At 47.7% G+C, this 22,494-nt stretch overlaps 13 protein-coding genes across 13 annotated transcripts; 8 read left to right on the top strand and 5 right to left on the bottom strand.

Annotated features, from left to right (window-relative positions):
• Positions 1 to 573: 573 nt before the first annotated feature.
• Positions 574 to 2,484, top strand: N7516_002920 (putative LysM domain protein; the record flags this gene model as incomplete). The annotated part of the gene is made up of 1 exon (XM_057215640.1): positions 574 to 2,484. One exon carries the CDS (start codon positions 574 to 576, stop codon positions 2,482 to 2,484), a length of 1,911 nt encoding a protein of 636 aa, XP_057077523.1.
• Positions 2,485 to 3,258: 774 nt separating this feature from the next.
• N7516_002919 (putative triacylglycerol lipase (LipA)) lies at positions 3,259 to 5,526 on the top strand (the record flags this gene model as incomplete). The annotated part of the gene is made up of 9 exons (XM_057215639.1): positions 3,259 to 3,803; positions 3,874 to 3,988; positions 4,049 to 4,167; positions 4,224 to 4,291; positions 4,346 to 4,436; positions 4,490 to 4,743; positions 4,798 to 5,096; positions 5,194 to 5,329; positions 5,387 to 5,526. The coding sequence occupies 9 exons, from the start codon at positions 3,259 to 3,261 to the stop codon at positions 5,524 to 5,526; spliced, it is 1,767 nt and encodes a 588-aa protein (XP_057077522.1).
• A 229-nt stretch (positions 5,527 to 5,755) lies between these two features.
• N7516_002918 (FKBP-type peptidyl-prolyl cis-trans isomerase) lies at positions 5,756 to 6,650 on the bottom strand. Its single transcript, XM_057215638.1, has 6 exons — positions 6,475 to 6,650; positions 6,349 to 6,419; positions 6,206 to 6,266; positions 6,106 to 6,126; positions 5,933 to 5,974; positions 5,756 to 5,859 (listed from the first exon to the last, which is right to left on the bottom strand). Exons 1-6 carry the CDS (start codon positions 6,606 to 6,608, stop codon positions 5,820 to 5,822), a joined length of 369 nt encoding a protein of 122 aa, XP_057077521.1. The 5' UTR covers positions 6,609 to 6,650; the 3' UTR covers positions 5,756 to 5,819.
• Positions 6,651 to 7,283: 633 nt separating this feature from the next.
• N7516_002917 (histidinol-phosphatase) lies at positions 7,284 to 8,318 on the bottom strand (the record flags this gene model as incomplete). The annotated part of the gene is made up of 3 exons (XM_057215637.1): positions 7,284 to 7,520; positions 7,573 to 8,109; positions 8,160 to 8,318. 3 exons carry the CDS (start codon positions 8,316 to 8,318, stop codon positions 7,284 to 7,286), a joined length of 933 nt encoding a protein of 310 aa, XP_057077520.1.
• Positions 8,319 to 8,776: 458 nt separating this feature from the next.
• On the top strand, positions 8,777 to 9,111 carry N7516_002916 (uncharacterized protein; the record flags this gene model as incomplete). The annotated part of the gene is made up of 2 exons (XM_057215636.1): positions 8,777 to 9,023; positions 9,089 to 9,111. The coding sequence occupies 2 exons, from the start codon at positions 8,777 to 8,779 to the stop codon at positions 9,109 to 9,111; spliced, it is 270 nt and encodes an 89-aa protein (XP_057077519.1).
• Positions 9,112 to 9,401: 290 nt separating this feature from the next.
• Positions 9,402 to 9,683, top strand: N7516_002915 (uncharacterized protein; the record flags this gene model as incomplete). Its single annotated transcript, XM_057215635.1, has 1 exon — positions 9,402 to 9,683. One exon carries the CDS (start codon positions 9,402 to 9,404, stop codon positions 9,681 to 9,683), a length of 282 nt encoding a protein of 93 aa, XP_057077518.1.
• Positions 9,684 to 10,565: 882 nt separating this feature from the next.
• On the bottom strand, positions 10,566 to 11,048 carry N7516_002914 (holo-ACP synthase; the record flags this gene model as incomplete). Its single annotated transcript, XM_057215634.1, has 1 exon — positions 10,566 to 11,048. One exon carries the CDS (start codon positions 11,046 to 11,048, stop codon positions 10,566 to 10,568), a length of 483 nt encoding a protein of 160 aa, XP_057077517.1.
• A 715-nt stretch (positions 11,049 to 11,763) lies between these two features.
• N7516_002913 (ATP19 family protein) lies at positions 11,764 to 12,206 on the bottom strand (the record flags this gene model as incomplete). The annotated part of the gene is made up of 3 exons (XM_057215633.1): positions 11,764 to 11,818; positions 11,915 to 12,042; positions 12,159 to 12,206. The coding sequence occupies 3 exons, from the start codon at positions 12,204 to 12,206 to the stop codon at positions 11,764 to 11,766; spliced, it is 231 nt and encodes a 76-aa protein (XP_057077516.1).
• A 690-nt stretch (positions 12,207 to 12,896) lies between these two features.
• On the top strand, positions 12,897 to 14,252 carry N7516_002912 (uncharacterized protein; the record flags this gene model as incomplete). Its single annotated transcript, XM_057215632.1, has 3 exons — positions 12,897 to 13,045; positions 13,315 to 13,855; positions 13,920 to 14,252. 3 exons carry the CDS (start codon positions 12,897 to 12,899, stop codon positions 14,250 to 14,252), a joined length of 1,023 nt encoding a protein of 340 aa, XP_057077515.1.
• A 986-nt stretch (positions 14,253 to 15,238) lies between these two features.
• N7516_002911 (isocyanide synthase family protein) lies at positions 15,239 to 16,565 on the bottom strand (the record flags this gene model as incomplete). Its single annotated transcript, XM_057215631.1, has 3 exons — positions 15,239 to 15,673; positions 15,752 to 16,146; positions 16,220 to 16,565. The coding sequence occupies 3 exons, from the start codon at positions 16,563 to 16,565 to the stop codon at positions 15,239 to 15,241; spliced, it is 1,176 nt and encodes a 391-aa protein (XP_057077514.1).
• Positions 16,566 to 16,939: 374 nt separating this feature from the next.
• Positions 16,940 to 18,403, top strand: N7516_002910 (uncharacterized protein; the record flags this gene model as incomplete). Its single annotated transcript, XM_057215630.1, has 3 exons — positions 16,940 to 17,196; positions 17,249 to 17,849; positions 17,912 to 18,403. 3 exons carry the CDS (start codon positions 16,940 to 16,942, stop codon positions 18,401 to 18,403), a joined length of 1,350 nt encoding a protein of 449 aa, XP_057077513.1.
• Positions 18,404 to 19,161: 758 nt separating this feature from the next.
• N7516_002909 (uncharacterized protein) lies at positions 19,162 to 19,989 on the top strand (the record flags this gene model as incomplete). The annotated part of the gene is made up of 1 exon (XM_057215629.1): positions 19,162 to 19,989. One exon carries the CDS (start codon positions 19,162 to 19,164, stop codon positions 19,987 to 19,989), a length of 828 nt encoding a protein of 275 aa, XP_057077512.1.
• A 980-nt stretch (positions 19,990 to 20,969) lies between these two features.
• N7516_002908 (isocyanide synthase family protein) lies at positions 20,970 to 22,453 on the top strand (the record flags this gene model as incomplete). Its single annotated transcript, XM_057215628.1, has 4 exons — positions 20,970 to 21,471; positions 21,545 to 21,808; positions 21,861 to 21,982; positions 22,040 to 22,453. The coding sequence occupies 4 exons, from the start codon at positions 20,970 to 20,972 to the stop codon at positions 22,451 to 22,453; spliced, it is 1,302 nt and encodes a 433-aa protein (XP_057077511.1).
• Positions 22,454 to 22,494: the final 41 nt, after the last annotated feature.

Raw genomic sequence — 22,494 nt, 5'->3', positions numbered from 1 at the left:
TTGACCTGGCCAGATCATGTACCACTACTTTGCCGAGCGGCAAAGTCACCTGTCACTCGAACTTGCTACATTGCAGCTTGAGCATTCTACTTCCTTAAGACTCTACTCCGTATACTCCGTCTGTAAAGACGAATAAACCGAAAGAAAACAATCCTGTGTCTCTTAATTCACTTAATTCTCTCAATTATTCTAATTCTTGTAATTCTTGTGGAACGAATTTGTCCTGCCCTTTAATTACTCCACGTTCAAAAGGTGCGGGTCGTTATCGTCACGCCTCCTTGGCCTCCTATCGTCTATCCTCCCTCACCTCACACTCTCTTGTTTTCCATACCTTTCAAAGGTTTCGTTTGTTGTTGGAACTCTTTGCTTTATATTTTGGATGAATACCTGAATATATGATCGAACGTATCCTGTCTTGATCCTAGTCAAAAAGGCCACGAATGCGAGTTCGGGGGTGGATGACGAATGGGTTTCTCCTAGATCAACTCTGATGGCAACTGGTGCCTTGGCGGTACACACTTCTAAGGGGGCTTTTATTTTGCATTTTTAGACCTATTTCTGAGATTCACAGGAATGAGTTCTCAAAATAGCTTTGTCAATGCTTCCCCAAGCTCCAACATACCCAGCGGAAGCACAACTTCAACCTCTACGGTTCGATCGCGTCCTCGCCGCTTAGTTTCATTCATGGACGAAGACGACAGCAATAATGTTACAAACTACTCCTACCAGGACGATGCCCAACCCTTTTCCTCGGGTTTGTCAACGACCCTTGCGCCCTCCGAGGGTGGAACGACTCGGTCCCGCGGAGCGACTCCCTCGCCATTGTCATCCCGTGGAGCGTCACCACTTCCAATGAAGCACCTTTCACGCGCGACCGAATCGATCAATCGTGGTACTCGCAGTGGGCCAACATCGTTTCCTTGGAGTGGGTCATCAAAGGCCTCGTCGGGGGGAGGTGCTGCGGACTTTCTGGACTCCTCGTGGTCCTCTCTTCAAAGCCTGGCGTCTTCAGTACTCGGGGGTGATGCCGGGCAAGCCACTCCCAATAATGTGACAAAGACACACACGCGAAGGAAACCATCTCGGTCTGATGTATATATGAAGAGTGCCCCCAGGTCGACCTGGGGTCCGTCGGCGCCGACCGCTCCGCAGTTCGGAACCGGGACAAAGGAGGAGCGACAGGCTTTGGTGCAGGCCAAAAAGAGAGAAGCGCTGCTCCTCGCTGATAGTGACCCGATCGCAAGCCGTACGCTCCCTCACAAAAGACGCGACTCTGGCGACATTTCATACCAAGCGATTGAGCCGGAGCACGATAAAGACGCTCTGGCCTATATCCACAAAGTGCAACCCACAGACACCATCACCGGCGTGACGATCAAATATGCCTGCCACCCTGCAGTGTTTCGGAAGGCGAACGGTTTCTGGCCCAACGACAACATTCAGAGCAGAAACACTGTTCTCTTACCAGTCGATGCGTGCTCTGTAAAAGGCCGGCCTGTTCCCAGAGCGCCTGTTGACCTTTTGAATGACAATGACGAAGACCCCAGCGACAGCTCGATAGCCCCCACGGCTGCCTCGATCGATGATACCTCAGCTGAACAGGATACGCCCGCAACCGCGTCTGGGGCCGATGGCAATCATGCTTGGAAGCATGAATCGTGGGTACACATGGATGGATTTCCCGGACCAGTGCAAATTGGCCGTGTTCCTCGGAGAGCATTGGGGTTCTTTCCGCGTACGCGTCGAAAATCTATATCTTATTCGGATGCAGAGCCTCCCGATTTTTACCGAGAAACAGTCACTCCTCCGTCTCCTACCGGCTCACCACCTCCCCCTTCGTCCTTTGGCATACTACCACGAACTCGACCGAATGGCGACCAGCCCAAACCCAGAGCCACACACCCCGCTCGTTCTCAGCATCGCCGCCAGCGCAGTAGTATCCACCTGTCTGCCACTGGGGTGGGAACGCTTGACCCCACCTCGACTGGTCCAGGGCCTGCGTTAGATGGGTTCACCCGATTCTTCGCACAGCACATGCCAAATCTCACACCGGCCCAACCCCCAGAAAATCTCCGGACAAATTCTTTTGACTCCACATCCACTGTCCCATCCAATGCATCGACTGGCCTTGAGAACATTGGTGGGGCTTTTGAAGGGTGGGTTCGAAAGGTAGCAACGCGCGCTAAGGCCGGCATCAATGAGCTGCAGCAGGGCTCACCCACCCAGCAGGGTAGCAGCAGGGGTCGCAATATGTGGCGGATGGACGACCTAATTGAGCTTGATGATGGGATTGTGGATGGCCGGAACTCCCCCAGTCCGCTCAAGGGTGCATCGCGGAGGGCTGAGTTACAGACCAGCTCATCCTCATCCTCATCTAATCGATACAATAGTCCTTCGGCGGTGGCAGCGAGCAGGTCTCGTGCAGCTGGATTTGGTTCGGGCTCTGGTTCATCCGCCTATGGCGATCGAGTTAAGGATGATTAACGTGTTTGAATTTCCAAGCGTACATTATAAGAGTCTCCCCGTTTTTGTATTCTTCGGAGTTCAAGTTTCTTGCATTTCTTTTCTTCTTTTCTTCTTTTCTTCTTTTCTTCTACATTTTTTTTCTTTTCCCTGAGCGGCTTGGTACTTTTGTTCCCACTTGGGCGTTGCCATTTTCTAATGTCATGCTATATCAACATTTGGGCATTGGAGCGTCGCGTGCATGAGAGGTATAGATAGGCCAGGATATTAGACTTCTACCTTGTCATTTGCATCCAGCTCATTGGATTGAATATTCGGCCAATATTTTCAAATAGCCAGGCTGTTGTGTGCCGGATTGGACTGAATGGAAGCATTGCCCCTTATTTTCTCTTCTCCTTGACATATTGGCTGTACAATATCTTCAACGCTTTTTTTTTTTTTTTTCTTCATCTTCCAAATAGACAGACTACTTGCTCAGTGATATACGTCGAGCTACTTTTCGTTTTATTTTAGCGTAATTGACTACTTCTATAGGAGTATAGTGTATAGTTCAGACGCTAAAAGGATCTGGTCCGAGGTTTATCCTTTATTTTCCCACCTATAAGCACGCCTTGTAGCAAATATCACAGCTCATCCCATAGTTAGTGGGGTTGGGTTACTTCAATTTGGACTCCAATTTCCCGGACAAGAGGATGTCTAATTCTCCATGGCCTAGATTAATTGGTAGAAAACGAACTATATAAGAGAGAATTAACCCCTACCTTTTAGCTCAGCTTGAGCTTTAAAACTTTGAAGATGCGGTCGATAATAAGCACCTCCATACTCCTTTCTACCTCCTTCTTCCCTATAATATGCGCGGCAATAGCCAACTCCCTCTCATCTAAAACAACAGGAACTACAACAAATCCCCCAACAGCAATCCTATCAACAAGTAACGAAAGCCCAAAGACAATTTTTGTGGGCCGCTCTCTTCCAGAGTTCAACCAGGACCTCTTCCTGGGCATCAAGTATGCCGACGAGCCAATCCGCTTCACACCAGCCGAGCTTAAGAGCGCTTATGCATCTAAGGATAGTAATTCTGGAACTTACAATCTATCTCAATTAGGATTGAGTACTACTCCCAACTCGGTATACTACAATGCTACGGAGTACGGCTATGACTGTCCTGGGTATGGATCTGATACCACCAACATGGTTAACAACGGTGTTATCACTTTGAATGAAGACTGCTTTAACTTGAATATAATACGACCCAACACAGACGAGAATCCCGAATTGCTTCCCGTTATGATATGGATTTTCGGCGGCGGGTGGACACAGGGCGCTACTGCGGATCCGAGGTATGTTGGTCGAGGACATACCGGGAAATGCTCGATGGCTGTGGCTAACCGTATGCTACACTGTCCACAGATACAATATGAGCTATATCGTTGAGCAGAGCGCATTGAACGGCAAGCCAGTCCTGGGTGTTTCTATCAACTACCGCCTGGCGGCATTCGGATTCCTTGACTCGGAGGAAGTAAGGGTAAGACCACTGTATACAGACTTGGATGTGGCAGATTCTCAAGACTAACTTGGACTCCAGGCAGAAGGAAACACTAATCTCGCACTGCGGGACCAACGCACGGCTATGCGTTGGGTGAAGAAGAATATCAAAGCGTTCGGTGGTGATCCGAGCAAGATCACTATCTGGGGCGAGTCCGCGTGTGTCTCTGGAAATACATTTTCAGTATATCAAATGCTGATTCTCGAATAAACAGTGGTGCATATAGTGTCGGAGCCCATTTGGTAACCAACAATGGCGATAATGAGGGTCTTTTTAGAGCTGGTATAGTTCACTCCTACCACTTTGCCTTTATAACACCAGACTGAGCTCAACTAGCAATCATGGATTCCGGAAATGCCGTTGGGCCCCCATACAACGGAACAGAATGGCATCAGCCAATGTATAACCGAATTGTCGAGAGAGCCGGGTAAGTCAATGTTCAACAAGTCTTATCCACAGACACTGATATATTATCCCCAGATGCACCAATTCAACGAATACCCTACAATGTCTCCGCGAACTACCCTACGCAACCTTATACGATACAGCAAACGAGGGTCTAGAATGGTTTGCTACTGTCGACGGCTCATTCATAGCCCAGTATCCGCAAATCAGCTACAGACAAGGCAAATTAGCCCGGGTACCTATCTTGATAGGAACGAATACCGACGAAGGCACCAGTTTTGGGACGACAGGCACAAACACCGACGAGGACTGTATCAATCAATTGACTAGTAAGTGATATTGCATATCATACCTACCGTCACATATTATGACAACGTGTTAAGCGAGTGCCACAGCATCCAAGCGATGGGTCCTGGACCGTTCCCAAGCCACCAAGCTGCTATCCTATTACCCCAATATCCCCGCCATCGGCTGCCCCTATGGTTGGGGAAATACCACCTGGCCCTCGCTGGGACGTATGTACAAGCGCTATGCGTCCATGGCCGGGGATGTGACCATGGTCGCGCCACGGCGCTTGCTAGCACAACGGATGGCCAGCTGGCGCGACAATGTATATTCCTACAGATGGGATGTGGCGGCGTTGAATAGCTCAACCACGATCGGGGTGCAACACTTTGCAGAGGTATGTAGTAAAATCCTGTAGTAATCCACCTTGTCTTGGGATACTACCCCAAATTTCTAGCCTGTAAGATGAACTGACGCTTGTATCTGGCTTAAAGATCCCTTTCGTCTTTGCAAATCCAGTGCAAAGCATCACACCGCTGGGATCTGATCCTGCGCGCTTGGAACTGGGACAGATGGCAGCGCGGATGTGGACATCATTTGTGGCAGACCTAGATCCTAATGGACATGGTGGTTAGTAGCATATGCGTGTGGCTAGATTCTATTGGCTGGAAGCTGACTGCCTTCTAGTGTCTGCTATTGCCAAATGGCCCCAGTATTCGTCCCGGGCCACGAACTTTGTTCTCCGCTTACCCCGGAATGAGAGTTATATCGAGGCTGACACGTATCGTGTCGACGGAATTGATTATATCAATAGCATCGCGCGGTGATGTGGGGGTGAAGGCGAGCTAGGTTAAAGCATCTACGATGTGTATGTGTATGTGTATGTGTGTGCATGAATACGGGAAACAGATGGTAGACAAGTGCTAGTCCAGTTGACTTTCTTCGTTGGGTAACGGGTCAAATCAATGGACAGCGAAGAGAGCGAGCTTCGATTTTGCTATTCAAATAGCCTGTCGACCATATGAGACAAGCAGGAATGATTCAAGTCGTTTTTTTTTCTTTTTTCGTTTGGTATTTGCACATCTTGTATCTGACCAGAAAGTCGGGAATAGCGGTTGGTTTAAACGCTCTTGGTGCCGACCTTGAGGAGCTCGACCTCGCTGTGAACAGTTAGTTTAGTTGTTCTTTATGGCTTCGTAGTATGAAGTAAAAAAGAATACACGGGTTACTCACAAGACAAGCTTAGAGTTGGCGGGGATGAGGCCGGGGAAGCCACTAAATGATTTGATATCAGCACGAGTCTCACAGGGAGAAGTAAGGCGCAAGTTGGAGTTGTGAGGGATTGGAAGTATCGCGAAAATCACAGATTGTTGATTCAGCATCGGGCTTGGTTGGCTGGTACGTACCGATCGCCATAGCCGTAGTCACTATCGAGAATCGAAGGTTAGCACATTGTTCAGTAGACCGGCGCAAAAGCGTCAAGGAAAGTTCAAAACGGCAACTCACGAGCTGATGGTCAGGATGGCCTTCTCGCCGAGAGACATCTGGGGAACACCCTCGTCCCAGCCTATTCACCAAGTTAGTAAGCTGAAAGAAGCTATGTATCTCACAGAAGATTCAGTTGGGATATAGGATATATTGAAACGCACCGCGGATGAGACGACCGACGCCGATGGGGGTGGCAAGGGGACCACGGCCGGCCTTGTGGGAGCTGTCGAATCTGTTGGTATGTTAGCATTTGGGCCGCCTCAGCGTGACATGGAGATTTGGCTTACTGGTTGCCCATGAAGTGGTTGTCGGCCTTCTCGGCGTCATACAAGCAGCCGGTGTAGTGGATGGCAACGTGCTCACCCTTCTTAGGGTAGTCAACACCGTTGCCCTCAACCAGAGTCTTCTTTTCAACGCCCATGATGTAATAGATATGTGTTAGATGAATATGTGAGAGATGTGAAGAGAAGAAAACAAAAAAGGAAGACCGGGGGGAGAAGCTCGGGAGGGGCAGGTTATCCACTTTTTTGCCAGGGCGGGACACGACGTAATGAACTTCACTCTTTTGGACATTGTTGGTTGGGATATATGTATTGGTTGATTATTGGTTGATTATTCTTATTTACAGGGTATTCATCTACTCAATAACAACTTCTGGTGAGTTTTAGGAGTACAATACTCCGAGAACTCCTTTGAAACTGGGATCAATTCCAGATGGTTGCTTGGCTTGCTTGGGAATCAGCCGGAAACAGCTGGGAATAACTGAAAATAACTCGGAAGCAACACTCAGGCGTAGACTACAACCTACAGGGACATGATCTGCGTAAGACGGAGAAATTCGTGGGTTTTATGGGTGCCACATGGAACATCGAGTGGTTGGAATCTCTGGTGTTATGATATACAACAAGATCAGACCCCTGAGAGCCCTTCCGCTTAGACTAAAGAAGGGGTCATCCTATCTGTTCCCTCAATGCCCCGGAGGGGGGTTATCGCGGGGAAACATTCCCCGCGATAACCCCGAAGCTGTTCTCTGACATTGACTCGGGTAGGATAGTACAAGGCAAAAGCCCATCAATATACAGCATATATCGTATAATCATGACCAAAATGACATCTTTCTCACGTCCTCCACTGAAATATCCACAATTTGCGTGTTAGGGAACCGAGCATCGGACACAGGAGATGACACCGACGCTTCCAGTTGTAGATAATGCAGGGTTGAGATACCAGCGCGATCCAAGAAATCAAGCACAGGACGGAAGTTCAAAGCAACCTGTTCAACACCGTGGCTATCATCAGACAAACAGAAGCGACCCTTGCGCGCCACAAATTCCTAAGCCGATTAATTTAGTCGTGAGATACATAACAAAAGACTGCGTTCTTACCTTGCAAATCTCCGCTTTAGGATACGGTTCACTCATTCCCTTGCGTAATGCAGCAGAATTGAGCTCCAGCATACCGCCATACGAGGCAATGAAGTCCAGGTTCCGTAGGATCTTATTCCAGACACCAGGCCAAGTAGTAAAGCTGCGCTCCATGTCATCGCTCTTCAGACGAATCAGATCAAAATGGCCCACAACGAGCGGTTTGAGCTGCTCCAACATATCTAACTGTGCGTCAAAGTAGTCTTCGAATAGTCGCTCATCTGTTCCGCCGGCTTTCTCCCGAGCCTCCTCGTACATAGGCCGGTCATAATCGATGGGCACGGTGTGCATATGGTGAATCGAGCCAATGAAGAATTCAAAGGGAAACCGTGAAAGTGAGCGTTCTATCAAATCTTTGGAGGCTGGTCGGATCCAGTCAATTTCGAAGCCGATGATGATCTTGATCTGGGAGGCATATTTCTCGCGGAGAGCGACTGCTTCCTTCCAATAAGCGGTTTCGTTTTCTACATGGCTTTCCTCTGTCTCGCCAGATTCGACCTGGATGATTGGTTAATTCGGGATTCTGCAAAGGGTGTTCTTTAACGCACTTCCTCGGGGTAGAAATCTTCTTTATGGCGAGGCATATGTTCAGTCAGACAGAAGACTTGCATCTTCTTGCTGATGGCAGTTTGAATCACATCTTCCAAAGAATTTTGAGCATGGCCAGGGCAGAATTGGCCCGAATGACTATGATGTGAGAATGGCATGTTTTGTGGATGTCACTGCGACTCGTGGTTAGTATAATATCCGAAGTAAAAGCCGAATTAGATGGGCAGAGAGATAGGACTCATAGAGTAAACACGTTATATACTCACATTTGCCTTTTTAGGACGTTCTACTGAGGAATATGTAACTATATGTACTGGATTTTCCCTAGCGGGTAGGGCTTTCCTATTTGATCTGCCGCTTTTATGAGGGCACTCAGGCTCAGGCTCACTGAGTAAATGTCAGCACGGACTCAGGTAATCATAGTTTAGTCACGTGAATAATAGATTAGTATGTGAGTTCTCTACAAAATTTGATGTCATCCTAAACATAGAACCCGCTAACTAGTTATCAATTCCTGACTACTTCCTCAAGCTGACTCTGGGGGTTTTTATTTTTGCCTGGATCCATTTCTTCTCCTGATGCCATGTCTCCCGAAACTCTTTCACCCGTACCCCGCATGTCTGACATCATGACAGCGCTCCCATCTGGTATCGTAACCAGCATATTCAGCCGCCTGGAATATGTTAAGCTCGAAGCCGAAAATATCTTAGAGACACTTGAAAAGGACGAGGAAGAAAACGGCAACCAGTTCCTTGTTCTCCTTAAAATAAGCCCCTATATCTCCGAGCGACTCTTCGAGGACCATGATTGCCTGAAGGGCGTGAACTACCGGTTTGAGTTTGAAGGTGAAGGTAGTGAAGATGGTATAGGTATTATACGCGTGATACCAGGGTATTGCCATGAATACACCACTATGAGACTCCTACAGAAAGTTGGTCTACAACTGACTAGTATGGGACTGGATGAGCAATATTGTTGGGGCGGAGCGACACGATACAAATACCTATTACGGGATAAAGAGGGAGACCAAGTGTTTAGCCCCTCTGCATGTTGGCCATCTAGTACCAACTTACAATGGCCCACCATGGTGGTTGAAACGGGTGTAGCTGAGAGCCTACCAAGACTACGTAAAAATGCTAAATGGTGGTTCGGAGCCTCTAATGGAGAAGTGCGTATAGTGGTTATCATATCTATTAAGAAGACCGCTACACATTTTGAACAATGGCAGCTTGCTCCACCCAATGCCCCCCAACCTTTTGACTAGAGCCTACATTGATCGCCTCCGCCGGAATCCTAGTAACGTGCCAATACTCCTCCAACAGCCACCCCTCCAACAGCCGTCCAATATGCAGCAGCCATATTCGTGCGCTGAAGTGGATGTGACTAAAACCACAGTCGATGGTGCCCCAATGACAATACCATATTGTGCTCTATTCGACGTTCCTATCCGACCCCCTAACATGCAAGATGTTGTGCTTGATGCACAAGTCTGCCGTTTCATCACTGCGCTCAATTTCTCTTGATTGCTGAAAGGAGATCAATTAATTTGAAGAGAGGAATTGAAAGTTCTCGACCGGATCGATGGAGATGACGGAGTGGATTGAATGGCTGTCTTCTAGAGAATATCAATAGGAATTCGATGTTCTATCGCCTCTTAGAGAGCGGTATGCTTCTTAGAAGTCTTCATATTCCTTGAGAAATTCATACCATTATTCATTCATTTTATCCCACCGATAGTTTGGTATCATGCCTAGGTGACTGGTACACATGGAATCTGCCGGTTACGTCTACTCGAGTAGTTGGGGAGTCAGGTCCAATGCTGATAGACTAAGGATATCAGTGCCACTTGGTAGTTAGGGGTAACTTGGAAGATATCAAGTAACAAGTGTATAAATGGGTGTATATATTTAGGGATATAATTCTGAATATTTCAAATATAGATTGGCCCTTAGATCTTCGCTTTTATACTCCAATGAGGTGTTACTTCCAGCCATCCCCGCCATCTACCCAGGTATCAATCACTAACTACAAGCGTACATAGTCCATTTATATCAGACACGAATGATGACTTCTTCCAGCTGAGCAAACTGTCATTCGAGCTGTGGACGTGTCTCGAAAGGTATGACTCAATTGCAAGCATTGAGCCAGATCAATTGAACCAGATGGCCAATCATGTCAGAGCCTTGACTTTCTCCATAGCCACTCCCCTAGAAGGGGATAAATCCCCAGTAGTTACCCAGTAGTTGCACACTAGGAACACTAGGACCATCACAGCATGCGTACCAGGCAAGTGACCGCTCGCCGTCCAGTGCTGGGGCAGCTGCAGTCCCAGAGACGAAGTACACCAGCCACAACAGTTGCAATGAGACTCAATAAGCAATGCAGAGTCTGATGATCCCAACAATTCACCCAGCAGCCAAAACAGTAGCCACAACATACTCCCCATCATGCGAGATCGACAACTTTGCAACCCTCCCCTCACCCGCATCCCCATCCAGCGCATTCCCAAGATAAACAATCTCAGGTCTCCGACTCACACCCTCGCCAAACCTTCCCCCATCCCCCTGTATCCGGACCATGACATCCTTCCAGCCAATCGAAGCCGCACCAGACGGCGCCGCTTTGCGCGCCGCCTCCTTCGCTGCGAAGCGGCCCGCCAGCCAGCGTGTTATGTCCGCCGGCACGGGTGGAGGATACTGGTGGTATGCGGTGCGCGCTTTGAGGACTTCGCTGAAGCGCGTGTGGAAGTCGTGTTGTTCTTGGTCGCAAAGGATGCGGCGCGTGAATCGTGGAAGGTAGTTGGGTCGAGTGAGGAGGCGGGTTATCCGCGGGATGTGAACTATGTCTGTGCCAATGTTCAGGGGGAATGGGAAGGGGATGGGTTTCATTTTGGGTTTTCTGGTTGTTGGTTGGGGGTGTTCGGGGAGTTGTTGTGAGGGTGAAGTGGTAGGTGGGAGGGTTGCGGCGGAGGTCCTGGAGACCTCGGGTTAACCGTTAAGCTTTTCGAGACTGAGTTGAGTAGCAGATTAACTTATTGGAAGGTCCCTGGTCCTGTTTGGATGTCGCGTGTGACTATTATAGTTGCTTCAGAGCTGCTTGTTCTATGCTAATTACATCTACATCTCGTTTTGCTCTACGGCCCCTCCTTGCTACATCGCTCCCACTGGCCAGACAAGCAAGCCGATCGGAGCCGCAGAGAGCAATATTCATACCAGGGTACAAATCCACGGAGGGCTCTTGTCAAGCACAGACTCCGAGCAACCCGGTGCTGGATTACGTTGAAGCAATCGTACCACTCGCCTGATTGATCATGCTCAATGGCAAGGGAAAGAACCGACCTGAAAAGCTGATGTCAAGAGGATAATTTTCTATGCAGCGTACACGCCTCCTATGTACAGATCAATCAACCTCATCCGCCGACATCCCAAAATCAGTCCGTGTAGCTTCTCGAAAAAACCATGGTCACAAAAATCGCTGCGGAAGGGCGGATACACGTCATTGCGCGCTAAAAATGGCACGAGAGCGGAGGCAGTTTGTTTGAATCATAATCCTAGCTGCTCATGTTCGACCGCTCCATCAATATAAACCGTATCGATGGGTGGTTTAGTGACCAGCGGCGGGCTTCTTCTCGCCGCCATCGACCTCCTTCATGAAGTTCCTGTGAGATACGTAGTCAGTAACACGCTCCAGGCTAATATTGGGATCTGACTGGTGGTCAACGGTTCTCGGTTCTCTGCGATGGTGTGGGACATACTGGACGAAGTTCTCCTCATCCTTGGAGGAGGCGTTGATGGGAGGACCCTGAGCGGTCTTGGGCTTCTCACCACCGGAAGCGGCGAGGTAAGAACCGGCGAACAAGCTGCCGAGGGTGGCCATGGCAAGCTATTGAGGGTGGAGGGAACACGGTCAACTTTCATGTCTCACAAGTACCCGCACGAAGCGCGAAGAGAAAGGGATAGCGAGCGCGCGGCGGCTTTTCCAGGGTAGAATAAACTTACGACGTGGGAGCCGACCTTCTTGCCGGCGATCTGGTAGTAGACAACCATTTTGTAGGGTTGGAATTAAGGTACAGCGAGAGGTTCAATTGGCAGCGATGTGGACGGAATCCTCAGGCTTGGACCGAACGACGAGGTCGGCACGGATACCGCCTTTCCTAATCTAGTTAGACAATTCACATGACTTCGGAACTGTGGATGATTAGGTAAGGACACTCGGTCACCCGGCTGCATCCGATGTCATGTGACCTCCCCGGAACGAACGTCACCAGGTGCATTAGCATATGAAGATCAGTTACAACACGAAAACACCGAAAAGCTTTGTTGGAACCTGATGAGGCATAAATTCAAGACAAGCTAAAGCTCGATTAAAAAGCTTCAACAATGAACAATCAATGTCGAGTTCGGGCCTGAGACATCATGCCGTACAACAATATTACTTCTACCCCAGATCCTGAGCCGGAGGAGACCAACGGTACCTCGGAGGAAATCATCCCACAGCTAATGCTGTATATCCCGGCTATGGCTGTGTCTTCGGCTGTTGAGTGCGGTTAATATGAGAATCTTCTAATAATAACTTGTTTCCTTCTTTGCATAGCTTTCCCTCATCCTTCTCTTTTACTTTCTTCATATTATATACCCCCTTTAACTTGAATTCCCCTCATTTGGCACGCAAATTAGCATTGATTTGTTCAAAACAACTACATAAGTCTTCACTGACCATACCATACGATATTTGCAATGGTCTGGGGCGGTCGTCAGCAGGATGAACCCCAGTCTCCCCCGCAGGAGTTGTTGGATAAGCCTGTAGTCCGAGAGAAGCTCCCCGCAAAATTGCAACAGTTGGTTGATCACGAGGATGAATTCTATGATGACCTTTATTCCCAATAGTATGTGAAATTCTGATTTTTCTAAATTATCTTTTGGTCCCAAGCAAATTGTTGTCGCGTGCTCAGAGAGTCTGAGGGGAGAAGAGAGCCTGAAAAAGAAGGCCATCGAACGGTACTTCCCGGCTTGAGTCAATGACATACTACTCTGCAAACTCACCTTGAGCAAATCCAACGCAACGCCAAAAGCAAGCGAAGACAAAGAAAATAAGAAGAAAGATAAAAAAACAAAACAAAACAAAACTAACGATGAGCACCTCGGTTGATGGCAGCTCGGTCAACTCCACAGAGACAGGGTACCGCTATGCCGCGTACGCCAACCGTATCCGCACGATCCTCCTATCTGCCCATCGCTATGTCGCATATACCTCAGACATTGGCGAGTCCTTCCGTCCGATTGCACACCCGTGGCTCGTGCGCTCCGCCTACACTATCTCCTGGACATACCTGCTAGGCGATGTTGGTCACGAAGGCTACAAGGCCTATCTCCGAAACTGGAAAGCACTGGCTCCCACCGGCGAGGCATACAAGGATGCTAGCCAGCCTTCGCAGAACCAGATTATCAAGGGCATGGCAACGGGAAATATGACGATTGGCAACAAAGCCGAGTCTAAGGGTGGGATTTTAGACTGGCCGACCGCCGAGATCCCGCTTGCAGAGGACTACCGCATGGTCATGGCCAAGCGCGCTGTGTTCCAAAGTATCGCAAGTATGGGATTGCCCGCATTCACAATCCACAGTGTGGTCCGCTACTCTGGGCAGATGGTGAAGGGTGTCAAGATTGCGTTTATTCGTACCTGGACGCCGATCGGGGTATGTCCCGTTTCCTTTCGGTTGAAAAACGTAAACCGACGATGCTAACGCCTGTTTCTTATAGCTTGGTCTTGCCGTTGTCCCCTTCCTTCCCTACATTTTCGATCATCCTGTCGACGAGGCCGTTGAATGGGCCTTCCGCACTGGTCTTCGTGCTTACGGCGGCGAAGCAGCCGTCCGCCCACTGCCAGGCAAGAGCCTCCCTCCCCGGGAAGAGGAGGAAGTTCGTGCTGCTGCGGCGGCTAATCTATCCTGGGACGAGTACAAGGCTGAGCGGGAACGAGCGCGTGAGCTCCGTCGGCAGTCAAGTGAGCAGGTCGGCAGTGGTGGAATTGCATCGCTGACGAGCTGGTTTGGAAAGTCTGAATCAGAGTCGGATAAGAAGAAGAAGGAATGAGGTAAACACACCAACTTCTATTTTCATCGTTTTGACTGAAGTGCCTTCTTTGGCTGCTTTTGTCTCTCGCGTATGAGCGCATCTCCACTACCCCGTATTGTACACATCATTTCCCACTCTCTGATCTCCTATTCCTACTGATATCCACTGGGTTTGCCTATGCACTTACACCCAACATTTCTGAGCAAATTCCAGACCATTATCCTTTATTCCTTTTAATATGTTCATATCATTAATCTACCTCGAAGGTAGTACGGACACTTTTTCAATTTCTATCGTCATAGATTTGGCTAGTGAAGACTGTCTTGATGACATATTATATCTTCGGCTCAAGAAGACCAACAACGTAGCCGGTGGTTCTCACAAAGAGCAGTTGTTGCGGAATGTGGCGATACCTTCGTACTAAGCACTATCCAGAATCACATTGTGGGATCCGACGTCCGCATGAACCTTTTATTTACCAGGGGTATAGTGAAGACTCTGTATTTTCTTGGGCCCACCGGAACTTGGTTATACATCGACATAGGATTTGTATGGGCACATTGGAGTTTGCGACGGAGGCAGTCATCGGCTTTAGTATTAATAACCTCTTCCTCGGCTTCTTTGAAATGTGTAATCCGCGTGTGATGCTCAATTTTATGTAGTGGGAGACGTTTAATGACCTTGACCTCGTCAATAGCACAGATTATGCTGATTGCCCCAGCTCAGACATCATCAATGAAAGGTTTGCCTTATCGACCAAGCCAACTATACAGTGTCCAAACAACAGAATTGACGTCGAAATAAAGTCAGTTTAGTCTCAAGGACCCATGGTTCCAAATAGAGGAACTTGTGGTAGACCCACTTTCCTAGTTTGGAAGGCACAACTAGTTTTACATCACTCCTTATTATCCTCGTGAGGCACTCTGTCACTGGATTCTGTGGTTCTGTATCCTTTTCCCGGCACAAATATCATTAACACGAGAGAGCAAGTGAAATAAAAACGGTCACGCGTCATTTGGCACCTCGAAGCCCTCCACTCGAACCGACTTGGTCTGATACTGCACAATCAAGCGAGCCAACTTCAAGCGATCATCTCTACCAAGTCTCTGAACCCTCTGAGAAGGATTCTTGACAGTCAGCCCATCATAGTCATGCTCAAACTCCACCTCTGCCTCCCATTCATACGCCGAGCTCCGCTCTCTGAAGTAATAAGGCCGGCCATGCTTCATAACAACCTCGTACAGTTCGCGAAATTCTCGGGACTTTCCGGTCCTAATCTCTCCATTTGAAAGTACGACCACACTTGCATGCCACGGCATATCACCAAACATGTCACCTTGCCGCAGTAGGGGAATAGAGACCTTGTTTCGCCCCAATGAAGGGTGAATCGAGAGACGGATGTATTTCCCAAGTGTGGCGTTGATGACAGCTTCATATGCCTGAGAAAACAGTCAGCCAGGAAGTCATATTTTGGAACCCCCCCCAAAAACCAAGTATATCAAGGCAATGAAACTTACAATGAGCCGGTTGATCATGGTTTTTGCCATCTTGGACACCTCAGTCGCGTAGAGCGTCGGGTCGGCCGCGACAACAGGATCAAACCCTTTGGCCCATTTTAGATCCTCTGAGATTCGACTAAAATAGCTCTGGTATGTTGTTTCGGTGTCTGGATTGGTCCTCAACTCGTGGTCAATGTCAAATGTCGGATCGAAGTATGTGGATGACATCAATTTCTCCCTGCAGGTGGAGACGAGACGCAGGTAATCTGCCTTGGGGATTTTCTCGCCATCTCCTACCCCCAGCAGGTTCATCAGCCGGGTGAACTGGATACAAGAAAAATGCTTCTCTTGGGCGATTTTGCGCAGCTCAATGCCATAATCGTAGTATTCGTCGTCAGGAACGCCGACCAAGTCTACGCTTGTCAGTCTATTTATTTCATTCTCAGTAGTTATATCACTACTAAATCGAGATAGAAAATTACGTACCATTATATACCGGTCCGTCACAAATGAGGATTAGGCGTGCGCCGTAAGGGTAGACCTTTGAGATCTCATCGCACAGGTGGTTCAACTTCGCCAGACCCATTTCTTCTCCTAGATCAGCCCCATATCCCAGCACTTTGTCCTGGTTTGGGCTTTTCCATGGAAACGCAGGCAAGACCATGGTTATCGGTTGATTTGAGGTGATATTGACCTTCAGCTTCTCAGGCACGGACTTGAACACCCTTCCGACGTCTTTCTGATGGCCATCTTTGCTCGAATGCAGGCAAAACCGCTTTAACACCTCGACGATCTTTTGAGGCACTTCATCTGGAGCGTATTCAAATTTCATTGTTAATGGAATGTAGAGGAAGTGACGGATGTGTGCACAAAATGTGGGAGTGATCGGATATTATTCTTTTCCCTCCGCGTCAAGATCAACATTCGATTGCAGTGACATATAGTTTACGGTATTTTATTACTCTACCTACATACTGTATACTTTTAACCTGCAGAATTACCTGTAATTCGTACAGAATTAGAACATATCTGCAATATTTCTACAGGGAGCGGGTACATCGACTCCACAATGTACGTAGTACCTAACGTAGGAGTCAAGAGTCACATTTTAGAATTCAACTCTCTCATATACTGCCTACCGCCCACTTTGTTTCTGCAATCTTGGGATATATTTTCTTTTTGCTCTGTGAAGCCCTCCCAAACAACATGGGTCAGCCAAACATATCACAGAGTCATGACGCCGGAGCATCCTCGACGGCCGCCGGTTCGTCCTACGCAACGTCGCCCACTACCTATACTACTCCTACAGAGGAATCCCAGATCGTTGTTTACCCAGATGCCCGCCTACAAGATGAAGGCCGCAAAGCCGAGAATAATGAAATTCCCGATGGAGGTCTCATGGCCTGGACCCAGGTTCTGACCGGACATCTGGTTGTGTTCAATGTATGGGGCTATATTACATCGTAAGAGAGCCCTGTACTGTCCGATCTCAATTGCAATATTGACACGATATAGATATGGCTTTTTCCAGGAATACTACGTGAAAACTCTCCAAGTCAGCCCAGCGAATGCATCTTGGATCGGAGCGGTGCAAATGTTCCTAGTCCATTTCCTGGCCACTTTCTCAGGCCGAGCAATGGACGCAGGCTATCTGAGACAATGTATCGCTCTTGGGTGTCTCTTCCAGGTTGCCGGAGCATTGGCGACCTCATTCGGCACAAAGTTATGGCATTTTTGGCTAGCGCAAGGCATAGTTAGTGGAATTGGCCACGGACTCGTCTTTAGCCCCATGATCTCGCTGTATGCGACATACTTCAACTCTAAGCGAGTGATGGCCGTCTCGCTGGCTTCTTGTGGGGCAGCGACTGGGGGCATGGTTTTCCCAGTGGTCGCTTATGAGTGTATGGACAATATTGGTTTCGCGTGGACCGTCCGGGTCATGGCGGCCATTATCCTGTTTAACAGCATTATAATTGTTAAGTTTACCAGGTCTCGCATTACACCTCGGGGTTCTCCTCCCTGGGTGGATCTTAGTGCGTTCCGTGAACGTCCTTACCTCCTATTTTCGATCGGCTCATTCTTGATTTTCGAAGGTATTTACTTTGCATATATTTATGTAAGTTTTGTTTTTGTTTCACATTTGGGTTGGTGGGGGGCAGCAACTGACAACATCTACAGGTTAGACAATTTGCCCAGGCTCACACAGGTTTCACGGCATCCGAATCACTTCTCCTTTTAATCCTCATGAACGGTGTTGGTATTCCATCTCGCATTGCATCTGCATTCGTGGCGGACCGGTGGCTGGGCGCGGTAAGGACTTGCATTGCAGTCTCCATCCCTTGCGGAATTGCCATTCTAGGATGGATTGGTGTACACACTCATGTTGGCATGTTCATCTGGGCTACGGTCTATGGGTTACTGGTCAATTGTGCGCAGGGCCAATTGCCTGCTGCCAATGCGTACTTTGGATCTAAAGACCCGGAGAAATCTGGTACACGTGTTGGCATGATCACCACGATCAATAGCATTCCTCTATTGACTGGACCGTACATAGCAGGGCGGCTGATCGCGTTACGGGGAGGTGATTACCTGTACGCGCAATTATTTGGGGGTATTTGCATTTTGACTGGAGCGTTGTTTGTAGCCGGGTCTCACTTCTCGGGGGCTTAAAATTGTACATACATGATTATATTTTATAGAGACTTATTCTACGTATCTACTTGTCTTACCCCTAAGAATGACGAATATCACGCACTAAATTAGGTATCACCTTTAAACCACATAACATAGTTTACTTGTTGTTTAGAGTGTTATCCTATTTTCCCTATTTTCTCTTGTCCACAAAAAATATGAACATGAGGACTTTAAACTTATAGCCGCTAGGAAATATAGAGATACCTAAATTTATATAGTAGCGAAAGGTTTTATCTATGTAAGTTAGTATATTAAGAATTTATAGTACACTATATTAGGACGGTATATAAAGCGGTACTAATTTAGGCCTCCCTAAAAAGAGCAGAGTTTAGATGGTTTTAGCAGGGTATATACCCCAAATTTCTAGTTTAATCAATTAATAGTTCTTCCTCTGCTTTCTCCTCATATAGTAACAGGTTGCTCAATAGTATTCATTTATAAAAATACTAACTAGTTATATAAAGTAACTAACTATAGATTCAACATGGTACTTGTGAAGTGAGAGATCTAAATTATTGTCTGGCAATATGAACCAATGAGTTATGTGTCGGGTGGCATAATCAGTCGCCCGTACATGAGTATGGATATAGGATATATTTCCCCCTAACCTTGGAATACTCTGAATCAAAAAAGTGTGTGGCCCGTTCTGTTTCGGAATGATCTCCTTGCGACCACACTTCCTCCAACTCATTTCCTCACGGGCCTTTTCGTCCACCAACGGAGGATTACACAAAATGACCATCAAACCTCTCCATTACCACCTTCCATTGTTCCCGGGGTTTCAATTGATGGATGTGGCGGCCCCGCTGGACATTCTAAACATCCGTACGCAGTACCCTGACACATCAGCCATCACCCTGACTGTATCAGCCGCAACTCTCGACCCAGTCTCAGTGAAACCAATCCCACCCGCCAAGGCAAAATGGCAATTTGATATACCCGCCTCAAGTATCAACACAGCTTGCAATCAGCAAATGTTACCACAATGTACATTTGCTGACGTGATCTCTTCCCTGAAAGCGGGGAAAGTTACCGACGACGGCAGTGGTGAATTCAAACCCATCGATGTGTTGATCATCCCAGGGGGTCCCGGAACACGCCTAAACCGTATTTACAACACTGATGCTACACTCGATGACGTTAAAGTCTCCAACACACAGGAAGTTCAGGACTTTCTGACCGCGGTTGCGCCTTATGTCCGCCACAGCATCATTACTATCTGCACGGGCAGCCATGTCCTCTCGCAGACTGGACTTCTAGCTGGACGACAGGTCACAACCAATTCAGCTCGCTACGACGATGTCACAAAACAAACGGGCGACGTGAATTGGCAGCGTAACAAAAGGTGGCTGCGTGATGTTGTTCCCGATGACAAGGTGTCTGATGGCCTGTCGTTGCCACCTAAGATTGAGATATGGTCATCTGCTGGAATTACTGCGGGGATTGATGTAATGTTGGAGTTTATTTCGGCGCATTACGGTGGTATCGAAGTCGGGATGGAGACCGCGAAGCGAATGGAGTATCGCTGGGTGCGAGAAAAGGAAGCTTCATACTTCTTGTGACTAAATGGGGTTGCCTGAAAGACGTTATTAGAGTTACAGGTCAGCTCAATTTTCTTGGTAAAGGCTTCGGACGTAATACTCGATGTGAATGACGGAGGTTTGGGGGGATGGAAATACTCACCGGCCTTGGCATGAGTATAGTTAGGACATCCCCAACAGCTGCAGTGATTTATGTCATCGGTACACGCTGACATTTGTACCGAGAGCAGTGGGTACTTGATCGGCCAGTCTAGTGTCGAGATCCCCTCTAGAAACCCTGGGCCTTCTTGACTTTTCGTGATGTATTAGCCTTCAGCCCTGAAGATAATCAAATATGGCATCGACGTGTTACATATTCTTCCCGGAATCTTTTGCCTTAGACATTAATTGGTTCCCCTCTTTCCTGGCCTCTCGTGTAAGCTTCTTCTAAATTTGACCTAATCGGGAAACGGCTTGGGTTAGGTCATGTATGAACAATCCGTTCGATTAGCTATAGGATTCTTTTTTGGGAGCGCATTTTTCACTGTCCAAATAGTAGATATTTGCCTGTAACGCTTGATATTCACTTCTAGTATTCATATTATGTTTCTCCGGGGCTCTTCAAAAATGCCTAATCCGGACATATGGAAACAATCATATCTCAAGACACGCACACGTGTAGTCAGACAATAAACAATGCTATTTTAGCTTTTTCGCTTTTTAGTCCAATAATATAGTCTCCACTAAGAATTTACCGGAGAAAAGTTACCAAGAGTAGAAAAAGAACGGGGAAGAAAGCAAGGAGGGAAGGGGGCACATGGAAGTTTGAAACAGCGAATACACACGAAGACCACGTGTATAAGAAAGAGAGATGGAAGTGGCGATAGAAAGCCACTAAATTCCAATACAAGACACGAGGACATCACCCTTATAAATCAAAAGTACATTCGAATACCGAATCTATCCCTTCCCAATCCCTAACTCCGACATCCCTACTCCTGTCTATCATGAGCTATATCAAAATGCTAGCGACAGCAACAGTCGAAGTCTCTGCTCACCTAAATATAATCCCTTTGGACTGCATCACCTCTACTCCAAAGACACGAGTGTCTTTTCTCCCCAAACCACACCCAGTCCCTCCCAAACCTGAAGTTGCCACCGACACTCATCCAGATGCACCGGAAATATGTCCCACATCAACCCGCCTGAAGGCGGAAGAAATAATGAATATCGTGGAGCGCTATGGTTCCCATGAGCGCACAACCGCAGCCGGAGAATGGCTGGGTCGGTCATCGTTCACGCCGCGCGTGCAAACACACGTCGCAGCCAATAGGGCGATTCCTATGGTTTTACCTGCTTTTCCAATGAAGAGTAATAACCGTATGGACAAGGTGCTAGGTGCGCTTCCAGATTTGGGGGATGAGCTTGGGTTGGCGCGGTTGGTGAATCTCTGCCGGGATATTAAGGCTGTTTACCCGCCTGGTGCGGTTGTGGTTATTGTTACGGATGGGATTTGCTATAATGGTGAGATTGAACTATCCTATGAATTTGGATATCAGATATAGGATCGGGCACTAATTTGATTGCTGGATTTTAGATCTTACGGGAATTTCTGATGAGGAGGTCTGGGAATATGGGAATCGACTGCGGAAGATTGCTGTTGAGAAGGGATATGCTTGTATCCAGTTCCACCGTATTATGAATATGCTGGGTCTTTATACCAGTGCCCAGATTTCCAAATCGGATTATGTCAAGCTCTGTGGGTTATCGAGGGCTGAACTTCATCAACGATGTGGACGGCCAGGCTTTGACGTCGATAAGTTTTTGAAAAGTGATGAGGATTATCTGAGGACTTACAATGGTAAGTCTGTGGCTTCTGAGTCGAATCAATGTTCATGGCTGATTTCATGCAGGATACGACAAGTTCATGAAAGTTGATTTAAAATTCAGCCCAGTGACCAGGGATTGCGCTGGTCCTAAACAATATAAAAAGAGAATCAAGAGTATTGCAAAGGCCATGATCGTCCGGGGAGTGGTAAGTCACTCCGAGCGCCATATAAAGCGACAAGAGGGCTAATCTCATAGGTTATAGGAGTATGCGGAGCTAGTACGCCAAATTTATCCCGACTCACTGCGTCTCTCTATCCATCCGTCGTCAGGGCAGACGAAGCTGTCTTGTCCCCTTATCCCGCAGAAGGACTCGTTTTCCATGAGTCCTTGGCACTGTAGTGTCGCAGTGACAACGACAGGGGAATTCATAACGGCTCACCAATCTGCACATCGGCAGAAGTTTGACCTTATTAAGAAGGAAGGTCAACCATATTTCTTCCGTGAGAACTCACCGCTCTTCGTTTGGGATACGAGAGTCGAGTTTGAGCATCATTATGGCCAAAATTTGGTTATTAGGGCACAGAAACAGACTGATCAAGAACTATCGGACTCGGATTTGGACAAGTTGGCCCTTTTGGCAATCCAACAGAAGAGTGTGTCCTTTATGTCTGTATAATCCTGAATCTATCAACCTTCATCGAACGTATAGGATATAAT

The sequence above is a fragment of the Penicillium verrucosum genome (genome assembly GCF_028828655.1).
Source record: "Penicillium verrucosum strain IBT 35672 chromosome Unknown utg000001l_segment0_segment0, whole genome shotgun sequence".
Taxonomy (NCBI): domain Eukaryota; kingdom Fungi; phylum Ascomycota; class Eurotiomycetes; order Eurotiales; family Aspergillaceae; genus Penicillium; species Penicillium verrucosum.
This window is presented reverse-complemented; position numbering and strand designations above follow the sequence as displayed.